The following is an 18,694-nucleotide window of genomic DNA, read 5'->3' on the forward strand; positions in this document are numbered from 1 at the left end:
ATCCTAAGCTGACTTCCAAAGATCTCCACCTTCCCACATTCCCCCTTTGTATAATCCTCTCGCTGTGACTTGCTTTCTAATCAATAGGTTATTATGCTATATGACAAAGGTTTTAGGATACCACTCCTGTGATTACATTGTGCTTAGCTTGATTATATCGTGTTCTAACAGAATGACTTTAAAGACTTTCTCTCCTACTGGCTTTGAAGCAGCGAATGTCTATGTTAGGAAGCCAGGTGGCAAGGAGCTGAGCGAACATGGAAGTGGGTCTACTGCCCAGGTGAAGCCTCAGATGAAAGCAGAACGCTGGTTAATGCCTTGATGTGGCCATGAGATCCGTGTAAGCCTTGTCCAGCCTCCTGACCCAAGAAATTGTGAGGTAATGAACGTATGTTGTTTTAAGCCATCAAGTTTGTGGTAGTTTGTTATGCTGCAATAGTAACTAATGTTCCAGGGAAGATGTCAGGGAAATGAGTAGACACAAGGCTCTATGTTTTTGGTATTTAAGCCTTGAGACTGGATGAGCTCACCAACGAAATGAGTGTAGAGAGAGAAACAAAGAGGAGTAAGGACAACTCCAGGTCTCCTAGTGTTAGGAGGTCGGGAAATGAAGAAAACTTGGCAAAGGAATCTGAGACGGGCGACCAGCAAGTCAGGAGGCCAGCGGAGGGTGTGCGTTTCCAGAAGCCAGATAAAGGAGGTTTGGAGGAGAAGGGAGAGATCAACGAGGCTGGATGCTAAGGAGTCCAGAAGGGAACTTGATTTATCTGCGAGTATAAAAATGACGCCACCAATAACAGTAAGGAATATTTACGAAGTGCGTCCTGCGTATCAAGCTTTATGTTAAGCACTTTGTACGCATTATCGCATCTTTCCGTCAAAACCGTCCTGAGACAGTGGGACGCTCACTCCTTCGGCCCGCGGCGGGCGGGGGCCTGGGCCGTCAGCACCGCGGACAGCGCCAACCAGGCCGGGGGCGGGGCGGGGCTCGTGACGCCACCGCGCGCGGAGACTCCGGGGCGCGCGCTCGCGGACTGCGGCGGCCGCGGCCACGTCACGTGACCCAGGTAACCAGCCCTGCGCGCCGCGCACCCCCTCCGCGCAGCCCCCCGACCTGCATCCCGTGGGACCCCCGCCCGACCCGGTGAGCGCGGCGGCTCCTCCCGCGGGTCCCTGCGTCTTGTGCCTTCATCCGCCGTCCAGGGGCCGGGTTCACCCCGACTCCCCGCCCCCCCACCGGGGCCCCTCTCCGCGGTCTTGGGGCACTGCGGGCCGCAGGTGCCGAGCCGGGCCCGCCGCGGGGGGAGGGGGAGGGAGCGTGACCTTGCCCCGCCCTTGGCCGGCCTCGACCTACCCCCCCCCCCCCCCCCCAGGACCCGCCGTCCTTGGCGCGTGTCTGCTCCGGCGAGTGCGGTGATTTTGCGCCCAGGGTGGGCTTTCAGGCATCAGCCCGGAGACGGGACCCACTGCCCGCCTCGGTGTTCGCGGTCCGGGACGGGGCTGCGATCCTTCGCCGTCGGAGGGGTGGGGGCCTGCGGAGAGCCGCGCTGGGGATGGGGAGGACCCGGCCGCCGCGGTGTCCTCCTGGTCGGCACGTAGACAGCTTCGAAGAAGTCTCGGAACCTCATGGGGGCAGGGCCCTTACAGACGGGGAAACTGAGGCCCGCCGTGAAGCAGGGACTGGACCGAGGGCCCAGCCAGCGTGGGAAGTGCCGCCCCCGCCCCAAGGGAGACGGGGCAACCCCTCAAAGCGGGGCGTAGAGCTTTAAGTGGCCCCTCATCCTAACGCCCCTCCCGCGCGGGGCCTAAACCGGCCTGGCGAGCCTCCTCCCCCAGGCAGATCTAACTCCGCTCTTCTGCTCAGGCCCTCTGTCTCTCTTAAGGGCAATTCCGTCCTGGCACCCACCTTCAGAACTTCCTTCCAGGGCCTTCCAGGGCCTTCTGTGTGGTTCCAGAACCCCACAGACTAGAGTCAGGGATTATCCTTGAGGGAAGCCCACTCAGTTCTCAGAATGGAGCTCGTAGAGGCCAGCAGATGCCAGTCCAGGTGCTGCTGCTGCTGCCTCCCCGACTTCAAGGTCTTGGGAGGGCCCTTCTCCTCTCCTGGTCTCTGTTAGCTGATTTCTGAAATGGGTGCATTCCGGAGCAGTCCTCACCTGGGCAGCTCAGATGGGGTCCTGCGTATGGGAGGCTTCCAGACCAAGGATGTCCTGCAGTTGGGCTTCTCGAGTGGGGGTTGGAAGTGCTCATGACCTTGTCCCTACATAGGGGAGCCTCCCAGAGCTGCTCAGAGCAACTCTGCCTGTTCATCTGCCAGGGGCTCGGCTGATCTGGGCAAATGGGCTTCTGGGTCCTGCCATGCAGGACCTCTGACTGCCCTGCTGCCTTGGCCTGAGTGGGCAGGGCCTGGCAGAGCTGGCTGCGGCCCTGGCTCAGGCTACTGTGGTCTACTCTGTCCCCAGTGCCAGGGGAGCTCCTGGATTCTCAGGGCCCCACTAGGATAGGGGTGGGGTGCCTGGCTGCCGGGCCAGGCAAAGACCACAGCAGTGTCCAGTGTTTGCAGAACACAATGTTCTTGCACAAGGCTAGGCCAGACAAGGCCAGCCTTTGTCCCTGCCCCAGCCTTAACCGTCCCATCAGGGGGTGGTGTGAGAGCCTGGCCGTCAAGAGAAATCTGGGTTTCGATCATGACCCTGCAGCAAGAGCAATAGGCTCTGGAATAACCCAGGGGTCCAGCACTGGCCGGCCTGGAACTAGCACACATTCCTTAGCCTCTCTGTGCCTCAGTTTCCTTGTTTATAAAGTGGAGCTGTTGGGAGGATTAAATAAGCACAATGCCTACCCCAGAATCCGTGCTTACTCGTTATTTGCTTATATTTTTATTTCCCCAATGAATTGTACTCAGTTTTCTTTGCTGTAGAATGGGGTTAATAAAGCTTCCTGGGTCACTGTTTAGGTTCGTGACTGAGGTGCCCCAGGCCAGTATCTGCTGTGCTCCTATGGCCAGCTGGCCTGGGGCAGCCCTGCAATTGCCCAGACCTTGGGGACGGACGGCCAGAGGCAGACCAGGAGTTTTACCCCAGGGTGAGCCAGCCCCAGAGGGCTTTCAGCTTCGGGGGCTGAGCCCGTGGAAGGGGGCACTTGGGGTTCAGGCTCCAGCTGAAACGCCCTCCTCCCTTCCTGCAGTGGGTTTTTTAGTTTTGCTTTTGAATTTCCCTCTGTTCAGACCTGCAGCTGGTGGCCCTGCGAAGACCATCTACCCCTCCCTCCTGCTCACGTGATTGTGATTTTGGAGGGAGAGAGGTTGGAGAGCAGGGGAGGAGGCCAGCGGGGAGGGCCCTGCCGGCCCTGCCTGACCCCTAGTGGAAGGCCCAGCTGGGCCGTTCCTGGCCTGGGGCCCATGGGTGCGCTTCTGGGGCGGTGCCCTGGTACCCAGCCCGGGTTCTGACTCAGGGCCAGACCCAGGCAGAATCTGGGAGTCGGTTGTGCCAGATTCATGTTTTCTGGGGACTGTGCTATGGGAATGCAGGACAGGGGGCTCCTGCCTGCATAGCCTCTGAATTTGCTCACTGGTCAGGTGCCCTGAGCAGGAGAGCCTCAGGGGGCATTTGAGGGGAGTTCTGCTTTCAGGCAGTGGCTGGGCTGGAGCAGAGAAAGGGGTTCTACCTTTGCAGAGCCCACAGTCATGGACTGGGGAGGGGGGCACAGGGTGCACTTTACACACGTCTTACAGAGGACAAGGTAGTGGGACTCTGGGGTAGCAGGGTCATCAGGGGGCTGTTACCCCCAGCCTGCCTGGACAGGGAGGCCTGGGGACTCTCCAGGCCGGGTCGGGGTCTTAAAACTCTAGCCCATCATTTCAGGAATTTTCCCTGGGGCTGGGGGAGGGGGTGAGATGATCTCCAGGCTCTGATTCCTCCCCTACTGGGGAGCCTGGCTGGGCATGGATGCTGCTTTCACTTCTGTCCCCCTCCACGCTCCAGTCACATCCCCTTTCCCTCTTTGGACTGTGGTTCTTCCCACTGTGAAGTCAGAGGGCACCACTGGCCACTCTGGTCTCAGCACCTCGATCCCCAGCTGTGCTGCAGGAACTCAGAACCCAGGCAATGTGCCCTCATTGCCACCCCTATTTTGTAGAGCTGCCTCCTGTCATCCTCATGATGGCCCTGAGAGGTGGGGCTGGCAGCCTCCAATGAAAAGTGAGGCAGAGACTTGGCCAAGATTTCAGTGCTAGGAAGGTGCAGAGCTGGGATTTGAACCTGGATCTCCTGGCCAGCCCCTGCCCATGCTTGTCTCCACTGCCGTTTACTAATGATCAAACTGCCCTGCCTATTGGAAATGTCCTATGTACCAGCTAAATGCTTCCCACACCCGACCACACTGGTTACCCTCAATAAAGCCCCATCCAGAGGTCACTGTCCCCATTCTCAGACGGTAGAAATGGGTCTCAGAAGATTTCCATAAGTGGCTCAGCAGCTGGTGGTGAATCCTGGTTTGAACCCAGAGCTTTCTGACTCCTCAGCCTTTTCTGCTTGTGCCACTTGCCTTTAATGAAGAGCCAGAGGTCTCAGAGGGCCACAAGACGGGCTCCCTGGAGGTAGGGGAGTGCAAGCTGGTCCTTGAAGAGATATTGGTCTCAAGAAATGGGAAAAAGAGCATGGGTTCCCGTCCCTTGGCATCACTTTAAATGAGGAAAGTAGTCTGCTGCTTTGCTGGAGATTGGGCAAAATGACTTTTTAAAAGTCCTTTCTGTTCCCTAAAATCCCAGGATGTCAGTTGAGGCAAACACTATCCCAGATTTTCTCTCCATCATCCCTTCTACCCCACACTTTTGCTTCTGACTTTTTCCTAACCGTGTACCACATCCAGCCCCTGAAGGGCTCCCCTGATCCAGGGTGGTGGGTCACGGGGGCCCATTCTTTCTTCTTCTTCTTCTTTTTTAAATATTTTTATTGACAAAACAGAACAACATACAAACACTAACATTCTTAACACATGAACATTCCATAGTTGGTGTACAATCAGTGGCTCACAACATCATCACATAGTTGTGTGTTCATCACCATGATCATTTCTTAGAACATTTGCATCATGCCAGAAAAAGAAATAGAGAGAAAAAAGAAAAAACTCATACATACCATACTCCCTTTCCCTCCGTCTCATTGACCACTAGTATTTCCATCTACCCAATATATTTTAACCTTTGTCCCCGTATTTTTTTCCTACACCCCTTACCACTCCCTTTTGTTGACCACTAGTATTTCAATCTACTCAATTTATTTTAACATTTGTTCCCCCTATTATTTATTTATTTTTTGTTCATATGTTTTACTCATCTGTTCATACCATAGATAAAAGGAACATCAGACACAAGGTTTTCACAATCACACAGTCACATTGCGAAAGCTATATCATTATACAATCATCTTCAAGAATCAAGGCTACTGGAACACAGCTCTACAGGTTCACACCCTTCCTAGCTCTAGCCATTCTAATACAACTGAAGCTAAAAAGGTGATATCTATGTAGTGTGTTAGAATAATCTCCAGGATAACCTCTTGACTCTGAAATCTCTCAGCCACTGACAGTTTATTTGGTCTCATTTCACTCTTACCCCTTTTGATCAGGAAGGTTTTCACAATCCCTTGATGCTGATTCCCAGCTCACTCTAGGATTTCTGTCCCATGTTGCTAGGAAGGTCCACACCCCTGAGAGTCATGTCCCACATAGAAAAGGGGAGGGTGGTGAGTTCACTTGCTGTGTTGGCTGAGAGAGACAGAGAGGAACCGTTCTTTCTTGAAGTGTTGGCTGCACATATCCAGTGATGCTCTGAGTGGGCCCCAGGACCTGGCCTGGGTGGTCTCCATATCTGGGTGGGCTGCTTCCTGAACCAGTGCCTGAGTGGTAGATATCTCTGCAACAGGCAAGGTGGGGGTGGGGTGGGGGGTGAAAGTGGCAGGCTTGGCGCTCAGGGATGCTCAGTGCAGACTGGCGAAGTTTCCTGAGTTGGTCTTTCCTGCAGCCGGTGACCCTGCCTAGCGCGGCGCCACGCAGAGAGACAGTACCTGCCCAGCGTGCAAAGGAGTGGCCGACAGGGCCTTGTTCAGTCCTGTGGCTGTAATACAAACGCCTGTGGTTTGTGTCTGGGTCCAGAATGAGTCAGCTGCGGCTGCTGGCATCCCGGCTTGGTGCCCAGACAGCAAGGCTCCTGGCCCCCCAGGATGCCCGGGTGTTCGGCTGGTGCAGCAAGTCCTCTGGTCCATCCACCGCCTTCCCGAGCAGCAGGGCTGGTGGCGGCTCCAGCTACATGGAGGAGATGTACTTCGCCTGGTTGGAAAACCCTCAGAGCGTCCACCAGGTCAGCAGCCTACCCCTGCCCACCACGCGGGAGGGAACCTTGCAGAGCTGGCTGGGTGGGGGTGGAGGTGCAGGGAGAAGCGCCCTGCCTGCTGTGTGCTCTTGGGCCGGTGTCTTTGCCACGCAGGCCCTTGTGGTCCCTGCTTGTCCTCACACCGGGGTGAGGGATGCCTGTTGCTTTGTGTTGCTGCACCAGCCTGTGGAGGTGACGGGCTGAATGGCCCTGATCAAATAAACGTCTCCCTCCCACCCCACCCCATCTGTCCAGTTCCCTGACCCCATTTATTCTTAGTTTTTTCAATATCCTCTTGGAGAATTTCTTTGTCATCTTGATTACAAATATAACTCTGGGCTTTCCTCCCTTTTACATGAAAGTAACATGTAACGCATACTGTTTTGCTCCTTGCTTCTTTCATTTAGCAGTACAGCTCCAAGATTCTTCTGTATCAGTACATAAAGAGCTTCATTATTTTTTTTTTCCAGCTTCGTATTCTCCCATTGTATGGACGTACCGTAATTTATTTAACCTGTCCATACAGGTGGACATTGGCTTTGTTTCCAGTCCCCAGCCACTGTGAACGGGCTGCAATGGATAGTCTTTGATATATGTCATTTTGCACATATGCAGGCAATCTGCAGCGTAAATTCATAAAAGTGGAATTGTTGGGTCAGAGAATATTTTGGGTATATAATCTTGCATGTATAATTTTCGTAATTTATATATATTGCCAAATTGCTTTCCACAGAAGTTGCACCAACTTATTCTCCCACCAGTCCTGTATGAATGCATGGAGGAAAGCACTTTTATATGTGTTCTTCCAGAATGTTCTGTGCATATAAATGATTATGAGTGTGCATGTCTGTTTTTCGATGCTACATAAATGGTAGCAAACCACATATCCTCTACTGCTATTGTAACATATCTTGGTGATACTTCTTATCAACAGCAATAAAACACTATATTATTTTTATTTTTAAAAGACTGTATAATTTTATTTTTAAAGGACTATAAAATATCCAGGTACACACATCTAGGCACACACATACCTGTACATCTGTAGAATCAGTTTCTAGCAGTGGAATTGCTGGTTCAGAAGATATGTGCATTTACATATTTACAGCCTGCCTGCCACATTGCCCTCCACAGTGTACGAGGACACAGCTCCCTCAGGAGTAGAAGCCCCTTCACACCTGAAGCCCTGGGTCACAATTGCTAGCTCCTTTCCACCCCTCAAGCTGGGTGCTGGGGAAATCTAGGTTCTGGGGGACAGGAAGAGGGATCTGAGCTGGTGGAGAGGAGCCTTCTCGGCAGGGTCCTAGGAATGGCTTATGAGCCCTCAAGGCTCCAGCCTACTCCCCGCTCCCCAATTCCTCCCAGGCTCTGACCTGCCTGTGTTCTTGCTTCTGTCCCTGCCCAGTCCTGGGACAGCTTCTTCCGGAAAGCCAGTGAGGAAGCCTCTTCCAGCCCGGATCGGCCACCCTCCCTGGCTGTCCTCCCTGAGAGCAGGCCGGCGGTCTTGAGCCGGGCCACGACCAGCAAGCTGGTGGAGGACCACCTGGCCGTGCAGTCCCTGATCCGGGCCTACCAGGTGATGGGCCACCCAGGAGCAGGGCGGGGGTGGGGGCACGGGTGGGGGACTGGCTCCCAGGTGATCATGGCCAGGCACAGAGGGGTGGGGTCTCACTGAGCCCTGCGGCTTGGGGTCCCCGCTGCCCTGGCCGTCTTGGTCTCGTTGCCATGCTGAGACGGCACTTAGACTGCTCCTCTGGTTTTTCGGTGTGTTTAGTTGCTTGTAGTTTCCCTCCTGGAATGTCGGGTCCTTGAGACGGGGTCGGGGGGCTTTGTCTGCCCTGCACAGCACACCACCGTGCCCCAAGTGACTGATAGAGAATCCAATTCCAGTAAATCTTTGTTGAGTAGATTGACTCTGGTTGATGTTTGTTGTCCCCTTAAGACAGGGCATTGCAAGAGTCCAGGAACTGGTATACTACAGGTGCCTGATGGGTGTTTATGGGGTGAATGATGAGGGCAGTGAACAGCACCCCACATCAGCCGCTCTTGGAGACAAGGCTCTCCGGGGCTGGTGCCCGGCTGGTCCCCGGCTGGGCCTTGCTCTGGAGAGATTCTGTTGACATTCCCTGTTCTGGAGCTTGACTGAACAGGCCTGATCAGAGGGTACCCTGGGGGTTCACTCCACAACAGGGGTCACCCTTGGGGCTGTCTCTGAGAACCAGTGGCAGAGAGAAGAGCCAGGGGGCCCAGGGCCCTTGTTGGGTCTGAGTGGGAGGAGCGGGAAGCCGCTGCAGGAGCTGGGGGAAGGCAGCAGCAACAGCCAGTGGAAATGGTGTCTTGCCTCGGAATAAGGTGGGCTTTGTTGGGGGTTGGTGACTGCGCGCCCTGGGCACAGGATGGGAGAGGGGAGCCAAGTGGGATGGTCACCCTCCTGGCTTGAGGCCACGGTCGGCTGTGGACCACCTGCTTGCAGACAGCAAGCTGTGATTGTGTTTTTCTCGGCTGCCTGAAAGAAGCCAAAAGGGATCTAACCATTGAATTGAAAAGGAAGGACAAGGAACAGAAGACTCTAATATTGGATACAGTCACATTCAGAATGCTGCCCCCATTCCTAGCTCTTTGGGGACCTTTTTTTTCTTGAACCAGCCAAGACTGAGCACCCTTCTAGCAGGGTGGTCTCTGGATTCCAGCACATCCCTCTGCTCTTGCCTGGTAAAACCTGCCAAGGGTGCAAGAGAAGTGTTCCGTGGGCGCCAGCCTATTTTACTGTCATGGGTGGGCTCCCACGCCCCAGGACATGGGGAGAGACAGGGATCAGGTTTGCTTCACCTGCAGCAACAGACATACCAAAGGAAGAATAGCGACCAATCATGTTTCATCTGTACCCTTTTCCTGCCACTGCTGGGTTATTAGAAGCGAATCCCAGACATTACGTCATTCCATTCATTGAATTACTTCTCTATATATTCCTAGACATAAAGACTCTTCAGAAAATGTGACAGGGCAGCATTGCTACACCTAAAAATAATATCAATGATCCTTAATATCATCAGATATTTAGTTGGCATTTACATTTATCTGTTTGTTTTAGGATTTCTTTTTACTGCCTGTTTGGCTTGGGATCCAAAGCAGTCTCCTGCTTGTGCTTGGCTAATGTGGTCCTTTAGCCTCAGTTCCTCTCTCTTTCTTTTTGAGGTTTTTTTTTTTTTTTTTTTGCCTTTTTTTTGTGTGTGTGTGTTGTTGAAGAAACTAGGCTGCTTATCTGGTAATGTTTTCCTAAGTCTGGATTTTATTGCCTGCATTTTGTCCCCTGTCATTTTTATAAATTCTGTAAAATGTTATAAATTTCTATAAATCTGATCCTGGTTCCTTTTACTAGGAAATGGTATTTTGAGACCATAATCTGGGCATGAGGAGTGTTCATGGCTCTTGATTTGGTCATTACTTCTACACCTTTCCAGGAGCCAGGAAATACATATTTTTAAAAAGATAGCATACAGCGTGGGTTTATACTATGCTTTCTGTTTCTGTTTGCTAATAAATACTGCCGGAATGCTATATCAGAAATGGATTGGCTTTTATTACAAGTTACAATTCTAAGGCCATGAAAATGTCCAAATTAAGGCATCAACTTTCTTGGAGGAACGACTGCTGCATCCAGTTCCTGTGTCACCTGGGAAGGCACATGGTGACATCTGCTGTCCTCTCTGGGCTCCTGGTTTCAAATGGCTCTCTCAGCCCCTGTTTCCAGTGGCTTTCTCTCTAAGCATCTGTGGGTCCTCAGTTACCTTCTCTAGGGCAAACTCTGGGTTTCGTTTCTTAGCTTAGCATCTCCAAATGTCTGTGTTTTGCTTTCATCTCTCTGTTATCTGTATTGGCTCTTTTAAGACTCCAATAAACTAAATAAGACCCACCTTGAATGGGCAGGGCCACATCTCCATGGAAAAAACTAATCAAAAGATCCTGGCCAAACCATAGGTCTGTGTGGTAGTTAGATTCAGTTGTCAACCTGGCCAGGTGAAGGTACCTAGTTCTGTTGCTGTGGACATGAGCCAATGGTACATGAACATCATCTATCGCTCATTACATCTGCAGTCGGCTAGGAGGCGTGCCTGCTGCAATGAATGGTGTTTGACTTAATTGGCTGGTGCTTAAATGAGAGAGCTCAACATAGCACAGCCTAAGCAGCTCAGCATACCTCATCTCAGCACTTACAGCTCAGCCCAGGCCTTTGGAGATGCAGAAAGAAATCTCCTCAGGGAAAGTTGTTGGAACCCAGAGACCTGGAGAGAAGGCCAGCAGAGATCACCCTGTGCCTTCCCATGTAAGAAAGAACCTCAGTTGAAAGTTAGCTGCCTTTCCTCTGAAGAACTAATGAAATAAACCCCCTTTTATTAAAAGCCAATCCGTCGCTGGAGTGTTGCATTCCAGCAGCTAGCAAACTAGAACAGTCTGCCCCCACAAGATTGGATTATGATGAAAAGAAGATGGTTTTTCCAGGGTAAATTAGAGTTTCAAACCAGCACACTTCTAGATACTTCAGATTCAGGACTCAGGGGTTTTCCTTGCCTTTGTCAATCTTACATCATGATCTTCTTTTAAAGAAGTCCTCAAAGACACAAATACAATTACTTACTTGATTTATCTCAGTACCCATGCCAACAGTCTTAGAATGACAATTCTAATGTCACCACTGCTAACTTGGTAATAGAAAAGAGTTTATAAATAAATTTTACCCTCCAGTTCAGTTTGTCCTTACAGAAAACTCTATTAGTCCAATGGAACAGTTCTTCTCTGGGTAATTATGCCACCAAATGGATATCTTCCCAAGTTTTAATGTTTAATTTTGTTTTATAATTATGTAAAATATTGGCAGGGTCCCACAATCCAATCTTCAAAGCAAGATATGTTCTAAAAAGTCTAGCTTCTCCATCTGCCTCTCCACTCTCTTTTGTCCCTTCCTATATATCATCATTTTTCTTATTTTACAGTCTCTGTCTAATGTACATATTTATTTGTATATATTCAAATATATGCAAGTATGTATTTACTTGTATCTCCCCTTTCTTAGATGATGGGTGGTTGGTTATCCACACTTTTCTACGATTTGCTCTATAGTAGTCCTCTGTGTGTTCTTACCGTCTCCATATGCCAGTCCTTTCTGGATGGACATTTGGCAAGTTTCTAGAATTCCATGATTATTTAAAGTCCTGCAGTGAATACTTTTGTGTATAGGTCCTTTCATCTCTTTGCCAGCTGCATGCTTTACTTTTTAAAAAAAATTTATTTATTAATTAAAAAAATTAACAAACCAAATAAAACATCCATATGTATAATCAGTAATTCACAATATCATCACTTAGTTGCATATTCATCATTTCTTAGAACATTTGCATTAATTCAGAAAAAGAAATAAAAAGACAATAGAAAAAGAAATAAAACGAACACAGGAAAGAAAAAAAAAGATTATACCTACCATGCCCCTTACCCCTCACTTTCATTGATCGCTAGCATTTCAAACTAAATTTATTTTAGCATTTGTTCCCCCTATTACTTATTTTTATTCTATATGTTCTACTCATTTGTTGACAAGGTAGATAAAAGGAGCATCAGACACAAGGTTTTCACAATCACACAGTCACATTGTGAAAGCTATATCATTATACAATCATCATCAAGAAACATGGCTACTGGAACACAGCTCTACATTTTCAGGCAGTTCCCTCCAGCCTCTCCCTTACATCTTGGATAACAAGGTGATATCTACTTAATGCATAAGAATAACCTCCAGGATAATCTCTCGACTCTGTTTGGAATCTCTCAGCCATTGACACTTTGTCTCATTTCCCTCTTCCCCCTTTTGGTTGAGAAGGTTTTCTCAATCCCTTGATGCTGAGTCTCAGCTCATTCCAGGATCTCTGTCCCACGTTGTCAAAAGGTCCACACCCCTGGGAGTCATGTCTTGCATGCTTAATTTTAAACCATGTTGAGTTCCTGCCACCTTCGTTGCCCAGGCTGGGGTGCCTGGACATATGGACACATACAAGTCTCAAGTGGAAGGGAGGGGCCGGGGGCTAGGGTGCAGTTCTGGGGCCTTCTGTCTGTCCTGCTGGGTCCCAGCCCTGCCTGTCCTTTCTCCTTCCTTTTAGATCCGGGGTCACCACGTGGCCCAGCTCGACCCCCTGGGTATTCTGGATGCTGACTTGGATTCCTTTGTGCCCTCGGATTTGATCACAACCATTGATAAACTGGGTGAGGACTTTGTCTTCCCACTTGCCCCGAGATGCCTGAGAGAGCCAGTGCCTGAGCCCCCCGCGAGGGGTCTGGGCTCTGGGGGTGGGAATGGGGGGCAGGCATAACTGGACACCAGAGTGTCTGCGGATCCACATGGACCTGAGACTAGCCCATGAGCCCTCCTTCTTGACCCCTTGCTGTCTCCAGTATGGGGTCCTGGAGAGGGATGGGCCTGTCTCCATCTTCCCAGCTGGTGAGACCTCCAGGAGCCTGAGACTTGCCCACACCCACTGCCGCTGGCTGCAGAACTGGACCCTCGCTGGCTCTCTCCTGCTGGCCGAGCACCTTTGACCTTTCTGGCAGGACCTGGAGGGAGGGCAGAGGCGGGAAGAAGGCCATTGCCAGGGTGGCATGGGGATGGGGAAATCTCGGGGCCCCTACTGTGGTCAACTGGGCTGCCCGGAACTCCATCCTGTCCACCTTCCCAGCTTTCTATGACCTGGGAGAGGCTGACCTGGATAAGGAATTTCACCTGCCCACGACCACCTTCATCGGGGGCTCCGAGAACACCCTGTCCCTGCGCGAGATCATTCGGCGCCTGGAGGTGAGCCGGGGAGGTGGGCGGTGCTCCACCAGGCTCTGCGGAGGAGTCCGGGAGTGCGGGGACGGGGGTGCAGGGGGAGCTGCCTTTTCTGTTCCCCAAGCCGGGCCGTGCCCGGGATCTTCGCGGAGTCCCCGCCTGCCTCCCCTCCCCCCAGAGCACCTACTGCCAGCACATCGGCCTGGAGTTCATGTTCATTAACGACGTGGAGCAGTGCCAGTGGATCCGGCAGAAGTTCGAGAGCCCGGGTGTGATGCGCTTCTCCAGCGAGGAGAAGCGGACTCTGTTGGCCCGGCTGGTGCGCTCCATGAGGTCAGCGCGCCTCCGCTCGGGGGTCGCCCACTGCCGCAGGGGCGGCTCCGGGCCGCGGGGAAAATGCGCTGAACCTGGCTGAGGACCAAGGAAGGGGTCAGGCCCGGCCGAATCAGCCTCAGCCCCGGCTGGTGGGGTGGGGAGGTCCTTAGAGGGGAGCTCTGGAACTAAGGTGACGGGGCACCCCAGGGCAGAGCTGGCAGGTGGGCAGCGGTGGGGGCCGCGGGGCTCAGTCTGCACACTGAGCCAGGGTGGAAGTGGCAGGAAACGGCTGCGGGACTGCCGGGGCACAAAGTTCTGGGGCCGGAGTGAGTGTAGCAGCGCCTCCTTGCAGCGGGGGTGGGGGTGGGGGCGCGCCCAGGACCGCGGGGTGCCAAGCCGGCTTCCTGTGGGGCAGGCCGGAATTCCGCAACGTGGAGATCTTGGGGAGATGACCTTTTCCAGAGCGTACAGGTGGGCAGTGGGTGGGAAGCGGGCAGCCAAGGCATCCCATGGAGAGGAATCGTTGGAGAGGTTTGACAGCAAAGCAGGAAGCATGGCAGCTGATGAGGGCCCTGGGGTGCACAAGTTTTTAGTTAAGCTGGAGGGACCCCGTGTACCCTGCGGTGGGTGGAGGTATGGCATCCGGCTGGTCCAAGACAGCAGGAAGCAGCGGCTCAGCAGCTTCCTCCACCCTGGGTGTCCAGCCGTGTGCCCTGTTGAGCCGCTCCCTGCCCGGCCCCCTCACCCCAAGCAGGTTTGAAGATTTCCTGGCCCGGAAGTGGTCCTCGGAGAAGCGCTTTGGCCTGGAGGGCTGTGAGGTTATGATTCCCGCTCTCAAGACCATCATCGACAAATCCAGCGAGATGGGCATCGAGAATGTCATTCTGGGGATGCCGCACAGGTGGGGCAGGCAGGGCGGGCACCGGGCTTCCCTCTTCTCCTTCAGCCCTGCCCCTTCTCCTGCAGACCCACAGGACTGAAGACAAGGGAGAGGAACTCAGAGAAGGGGTATGGGTGGGACCTGGGGTAGAGGAGAGAGAAGTGAGGCCTGGAAAGTTCTCAGAGTCCCTGGGCTCGCAGAGTCACAGGAAGAACTGGGTCTTAGCCTCAGCCATGCAGGGCTAGGGACTAGCCAGCTCCTCTCAGGCTCACCTCCCCAGGTTGGTACAGTCCCCAGGAGGGGCAGGGTTGCAGAAAGGGGTGTGTTGATCTTCTTTGAGGCTCCCATGGAGGACAAGGAGCTATGTGGAGGAGAGAGTCCCAGAAGTGAGGGCAGGTCTGGAGGGAGGTCTCTGGACCTGGGCCCAGCGTCTCTGTCCTTGCTGCAAACCTGTTTGCCCATTCACCTGGAACCCTGATACAGCCTCAGAAGGCTAGCTGGCCAGCTGGACAGTTGGCTCGGAGCTGGAACTTACAGACTAACAAGGAATGGAGCCTGGGGGGTTAGAGTCAGATGGTTGACCTCCTACTGCGTGTGGCATAGGAGTAGCTCATAGGGTGGCAGAGCCCCAGACATTTCCTGTGTCCGAGGCAGAGACTCGGCAGCTCCGGGCTGGGTGGGTGCACATGGGCACATAGACCCAAGGAGCAGAGGGACACCATCCTGTGGCTAACTCTGGGAGTGTGAGCTTTTCTGTCACAGGCTCCTGGCTCTGTGGCTCTTGTAAGCACCCAGAGGGTCAGGCTGAGAGCCAGCCCAATGGGCCAAGGCAGGCTGGGCACACACGGTGTCAGTTCTCCGAGCTGTGAGAGTGAAGGCAGCAGGGTAGTCCCAGGTGGTCAGGGCTGGTATTGGGGTCTGTCCAGCAGCTGCTGGAGCTCCAGTAGCCCCAGGAGGGCTCTGGGACCAGGAGGCCATGTGGGGCCGGATGCAGAGGGGACTCTCAGGTTGGGGGGCTTTGCTTGGAAGGGCTCAGGGTCATTCATAGGGCCCCTATAGCCCCCAAACCCCTGCATCCACCAAAGAGGAGAGAGGCCCAGCTGGTAGTGGGCTGCGCTTTGATTGCAAGCCCACATGGAGTTGGAGGTCAGACCAAGCCATGACTCTGTGTGGCTCTGGGTTCAGGAGGGTCTACTATGTGTCCCTGGCCGGACACTCATGTTTCTTGTAGACTGAGGCAGGATCAAGGAGTTGAGCCTCCCTTGGGCTCCAGCAGGGGGGGCCACCACCCTACCCCCATGCTAATCCCAATTGGTTCCAGGTGGGCAGTTTACACAGTGATGCCGGGGATAGTGGGGGGCGAGGGGTGGCAGCCTGCCAGGTGAGACCCAGGCCCCTCTGGCTCCAGGGGTAGGCTGAATGTGCTGGCCAATGTGATTCGCAAGGACTTGGAGCAGATCTTCTGCCAGTTCGACCCCAAGCTGGAGGCGGCGGACGAGGTGGGTGCCAAACCCAAGTCTCAGAGCTCATGGAGAGCTGACTCGGGAGAGGCTGGTCGGACAGACCTTGAGACAGGCAGACATGCAGAACTGTGAGAGAGAGGCTGGGGACATTCGACGTGAGGCCCCAGAAGGCCTTTGGGGGCAAGTGCCATCGCTGTGATAGCTGAGAGGGTCCATGGATCATCTGGGCCGATCTCTCTGTTTCCAGCTAGGGAAACTGAGGCCCACAGTGGACAAGGGACTCATCTGAGTTGTTTGGCTCAACCTGTGTGGCCCTGTCTCTGTACCTGGAGTTCTGTCTGCTGCTCCTGAAGGGCCCCTCACTCAGTTTTTGCCCAGGGGAGCTTTGGGAGGTGGGGACAGTTTCCTATGCCCATGGGAGAGCCAAGGCGACACAACGCCCTGTGAGTGCGCGGACACGTCTTGCCTTTGCCCACGCTGGGCCCTCAGCCTGGCCTGCCTTCCCCTCTCCTGCTTTCTCTGCCTCTTTCGAGGCCTGCTTCTCTCCTCTTGAGTGGCTTTGCTGCTCCCCAGGGCAGCTTGCTGCTTTCTTACCCCGGCTCCCCTTTGACCTCAGGGCAGTCTCTGCTTTGGCTTTCTGCAGTCTACCGTGCGTGTGTGTGTGCGTGTGCGTGTGTGAGTCCATGTGCACATGCCTGCGTAGGCGCGTGTGTGTGCAATATCGAGGGAATTAGCCCTTTGACTGCATTTGTCTTATAAATATTTTTCTCAGCTTAATTTTTTCTCCTAATAATCGTGTATGGATTTGCCGCTCCCCAGGAAAAATGTATTTGATTTTCGCTCTTATCTTTTATGGCTTCTGGGTTTTGTATATTCTTTAGAAAGGCCTTTCTTGCTCCAAAATCATATTTTTTAAAAATTATTTTATTTTATTTTTTTAAATACCAAAAAACACCAAACAAACACAAACATTCCTGTTTTGATCATTCCATTCTACATATGTAATCAGCAATTCACAATATCATAATATAGTTGCATATTTGTCATCATGATCATTTATTGGAACATTTGCATTAATTCAGAAAAAGAAATAAAACGAAAACAGAAAAAATATTTATACATACTATACCCCTTACCCCTCCCTTTCATTGATCACTAGCATTTCAAACTAAATTTATTTTAACATTTGTTCCCCCTATTATTTATTTTTATTCCGTATGTTCTACTCATCTGTTGCCAAGGTAGATAAAAGCATCAGACACAAGGTTTTCACAATCACACATCAACTTGTGAAAGCTACATCATTATACAGTCATCATCAAGAAACATGGCTACTGGAACATAGCTCCACATTTTCAGGCAGTTCCCTCCAGCTCTCCATTACATCTTGAATAACAAGGCGATATCTACTTAATGCATAAGAATAACCTTCAGGATAACCTCTTGACTCTGGAATCTCTCAGCCATTGACACTTTGTCTCATTTCCCTCTTCCCCCTTTTGGTCCAGAAGGTTTTCTCAATCCCTTGATGCTGAGTCCCAGCTCATTCTAGGATTTCTGTCCCACATTGCCAGGAAGGTCCACACCCCTGGGAGTCATGTCCCACGTAGACAGGGGGAGGGTGGTGAGTTTGCTTGTTGTGTTGGCTGGAGAAAGAGGCCACCTCTGAGCAACAAAAGAGGTTCTCTTGGGGGTGACTCTTAGGCCCAACCCTAAGTAGGCTTGACCCATCCATCCCCCATGGGGTCAAGTCTCACATGAACAAACCCCAAGACTGGGGGCTCAGCCCATAGCTTTGGTTGTCCACAGTGCCTGTGACAACATCAAGAATTCAACCTGGGGAAGTTGATAAAATGTCATATTTTTTGACATTTAAAAAATTCTTTCGTGTTTTGAATTTTAAGAAATTTCTTTGGTGTAGGGAGTAAGGTAGGGATTCCATTTCACTGTTTCCCATCTGCCTCCTTGGGCATGGGAGGAGGTGGCTGTCTGAGGTGGGGAGGGGCTTCTTGTGGGAGCTGAGCAGGGATGGGAGGCTCAGGTGATGAAGAGGGCATGATGGGGAAAATCGGGGGACAGTCCAGTCCCCAGGGAGCACAATCAAGGGCCTCTGCAGGGGTTGTGGTGTGCATCCCAGCCTGCCCCTGGGCTCCCGGGCCTGCCCAGCCTCGGTCCAGTCTGGGATGGGTGAGAGGGGTTCGCCACGCCCCGCTTCCACCTGCAGGGCTCTGGGGATGTCAAGTATCACCTGGGCATGTACCACGAGCGGATCAATCGGGCCACCAACCGCAACATTGCCCTGTCGCTCGTGGCCAACCCCTCCCACCTGGAAGCCGTGGACCCCGTCGTGCAGGGCAAGACGAAGGCCGAGCAGTTCTACCGCGGGGACACCGAGGGCAGGAAGGTGTGCCAGGGCCTGGGGCGGGAGGCTGGGGCGAGGTGGGCTGCTCCCGGCTCACATCCTGGCGCCGCAGGTCATGTCCATCCTGGTGCACGGGGACGCCGCCTTTGCCGGCCAGGGCGTGGTCTACGAGACCTTCCACCTGAGCGACCTGCCCTCGTACACCACCAACGGGACTGTGCACGTCGTGGTCAACAACCAGGTGGGGGCCCCGGAAGTCAGGCGGCAGCTCCGCGAGAAGGGGGACGATCCCCACGCTGACCCGCTGCACTGCCACTTACTGAGGGGTCCCGGCCAGCACTGCCTGGCCTCTGAGAGCGGGAGCACGCACGTCCCCATGCGCGCACACGTAGCACGGAGAAGGCGGACGCTACCTTGTGACCCGTGCCCAGCCCAGTGTGGGTGTAACTAGATGTTCCCTCCAGCTCTGCGGGGAACAAACCAGCCTTCA

At 53.0% G+C, this 18,694-nt stretch overlaps 1 protein-coding gene across 5 annotated transcripts in view; it reads left to right on the top strand.

The window, feature by feature from the left end:
• Positions 1-1,010: 1,010 nt before the first annotated feature.
• OGDHL (oxoglutarate dehydrogenase L) overlaps positions 1,011-18,694 on the top strand; it is a 35,534-nt gene continuing 17,850 nt past the window's right edge. For 3 of the 5 annotated variants that reach the window (XM_077124640.1, XM_077124639.1, XM_077124641.1), the window contains exons 1-9: positions 6,029-6,358; positions 7,776-7,946; positions 12,520-12,622; positions 13,093-13,208; positions 13,363-13,517; positions 14,254-14,400; positions 15,788-15,878; positions 18,067-18,246; positions 18,317-18,445. In XM_077124640.1, the coding sequence (XP_076980755.1) occupies positions 6,155-6,358; positions 7,776-7,946; positions 12,520-12,622; positions 13,093-13,208; positions 13,363-13,517; positions 14,254-14,400; positions 15,788-15,878; positions 18,067-18,246; positions 18,317-18,445 (1,296 nt within the window). In that variant the 5' untranslated portion in view covers positions 6,029-6,154. Of the gene's footprint in view, positions 1,068-1,108; positions 1,145-6,028; positions 6,359-7,775; positions 7,947-12,519; positions 12,623-13,092; positions 13,209-13,362; positions 13,518-14,253; positions 14,401-15,787; positions 15,879-18,066; positions 18,247-18,316; positions 18,446-18,694 lie in introns of those variants that run through there. The other 2 variants (XM_077124637.1, XM_077124638.1) reach the window with 2 other exon arrangements.

Source organism: Tamandua tetradactyla, chromosome 13, assembly GCF_023851605.1.
Source record: "Tamandua tetradactyla isolate mTamTet1 chromosome 13, mTamTet1.pri, whole genome shotgun sequence".
Taxonomy (NCBI): domain Eukaryota; kingdom Metazoa; phylum Chordata; class Mammalia; order Pilosa; family Myrmecophagidae; genus Tamandua; species Tamandua tetradactyla.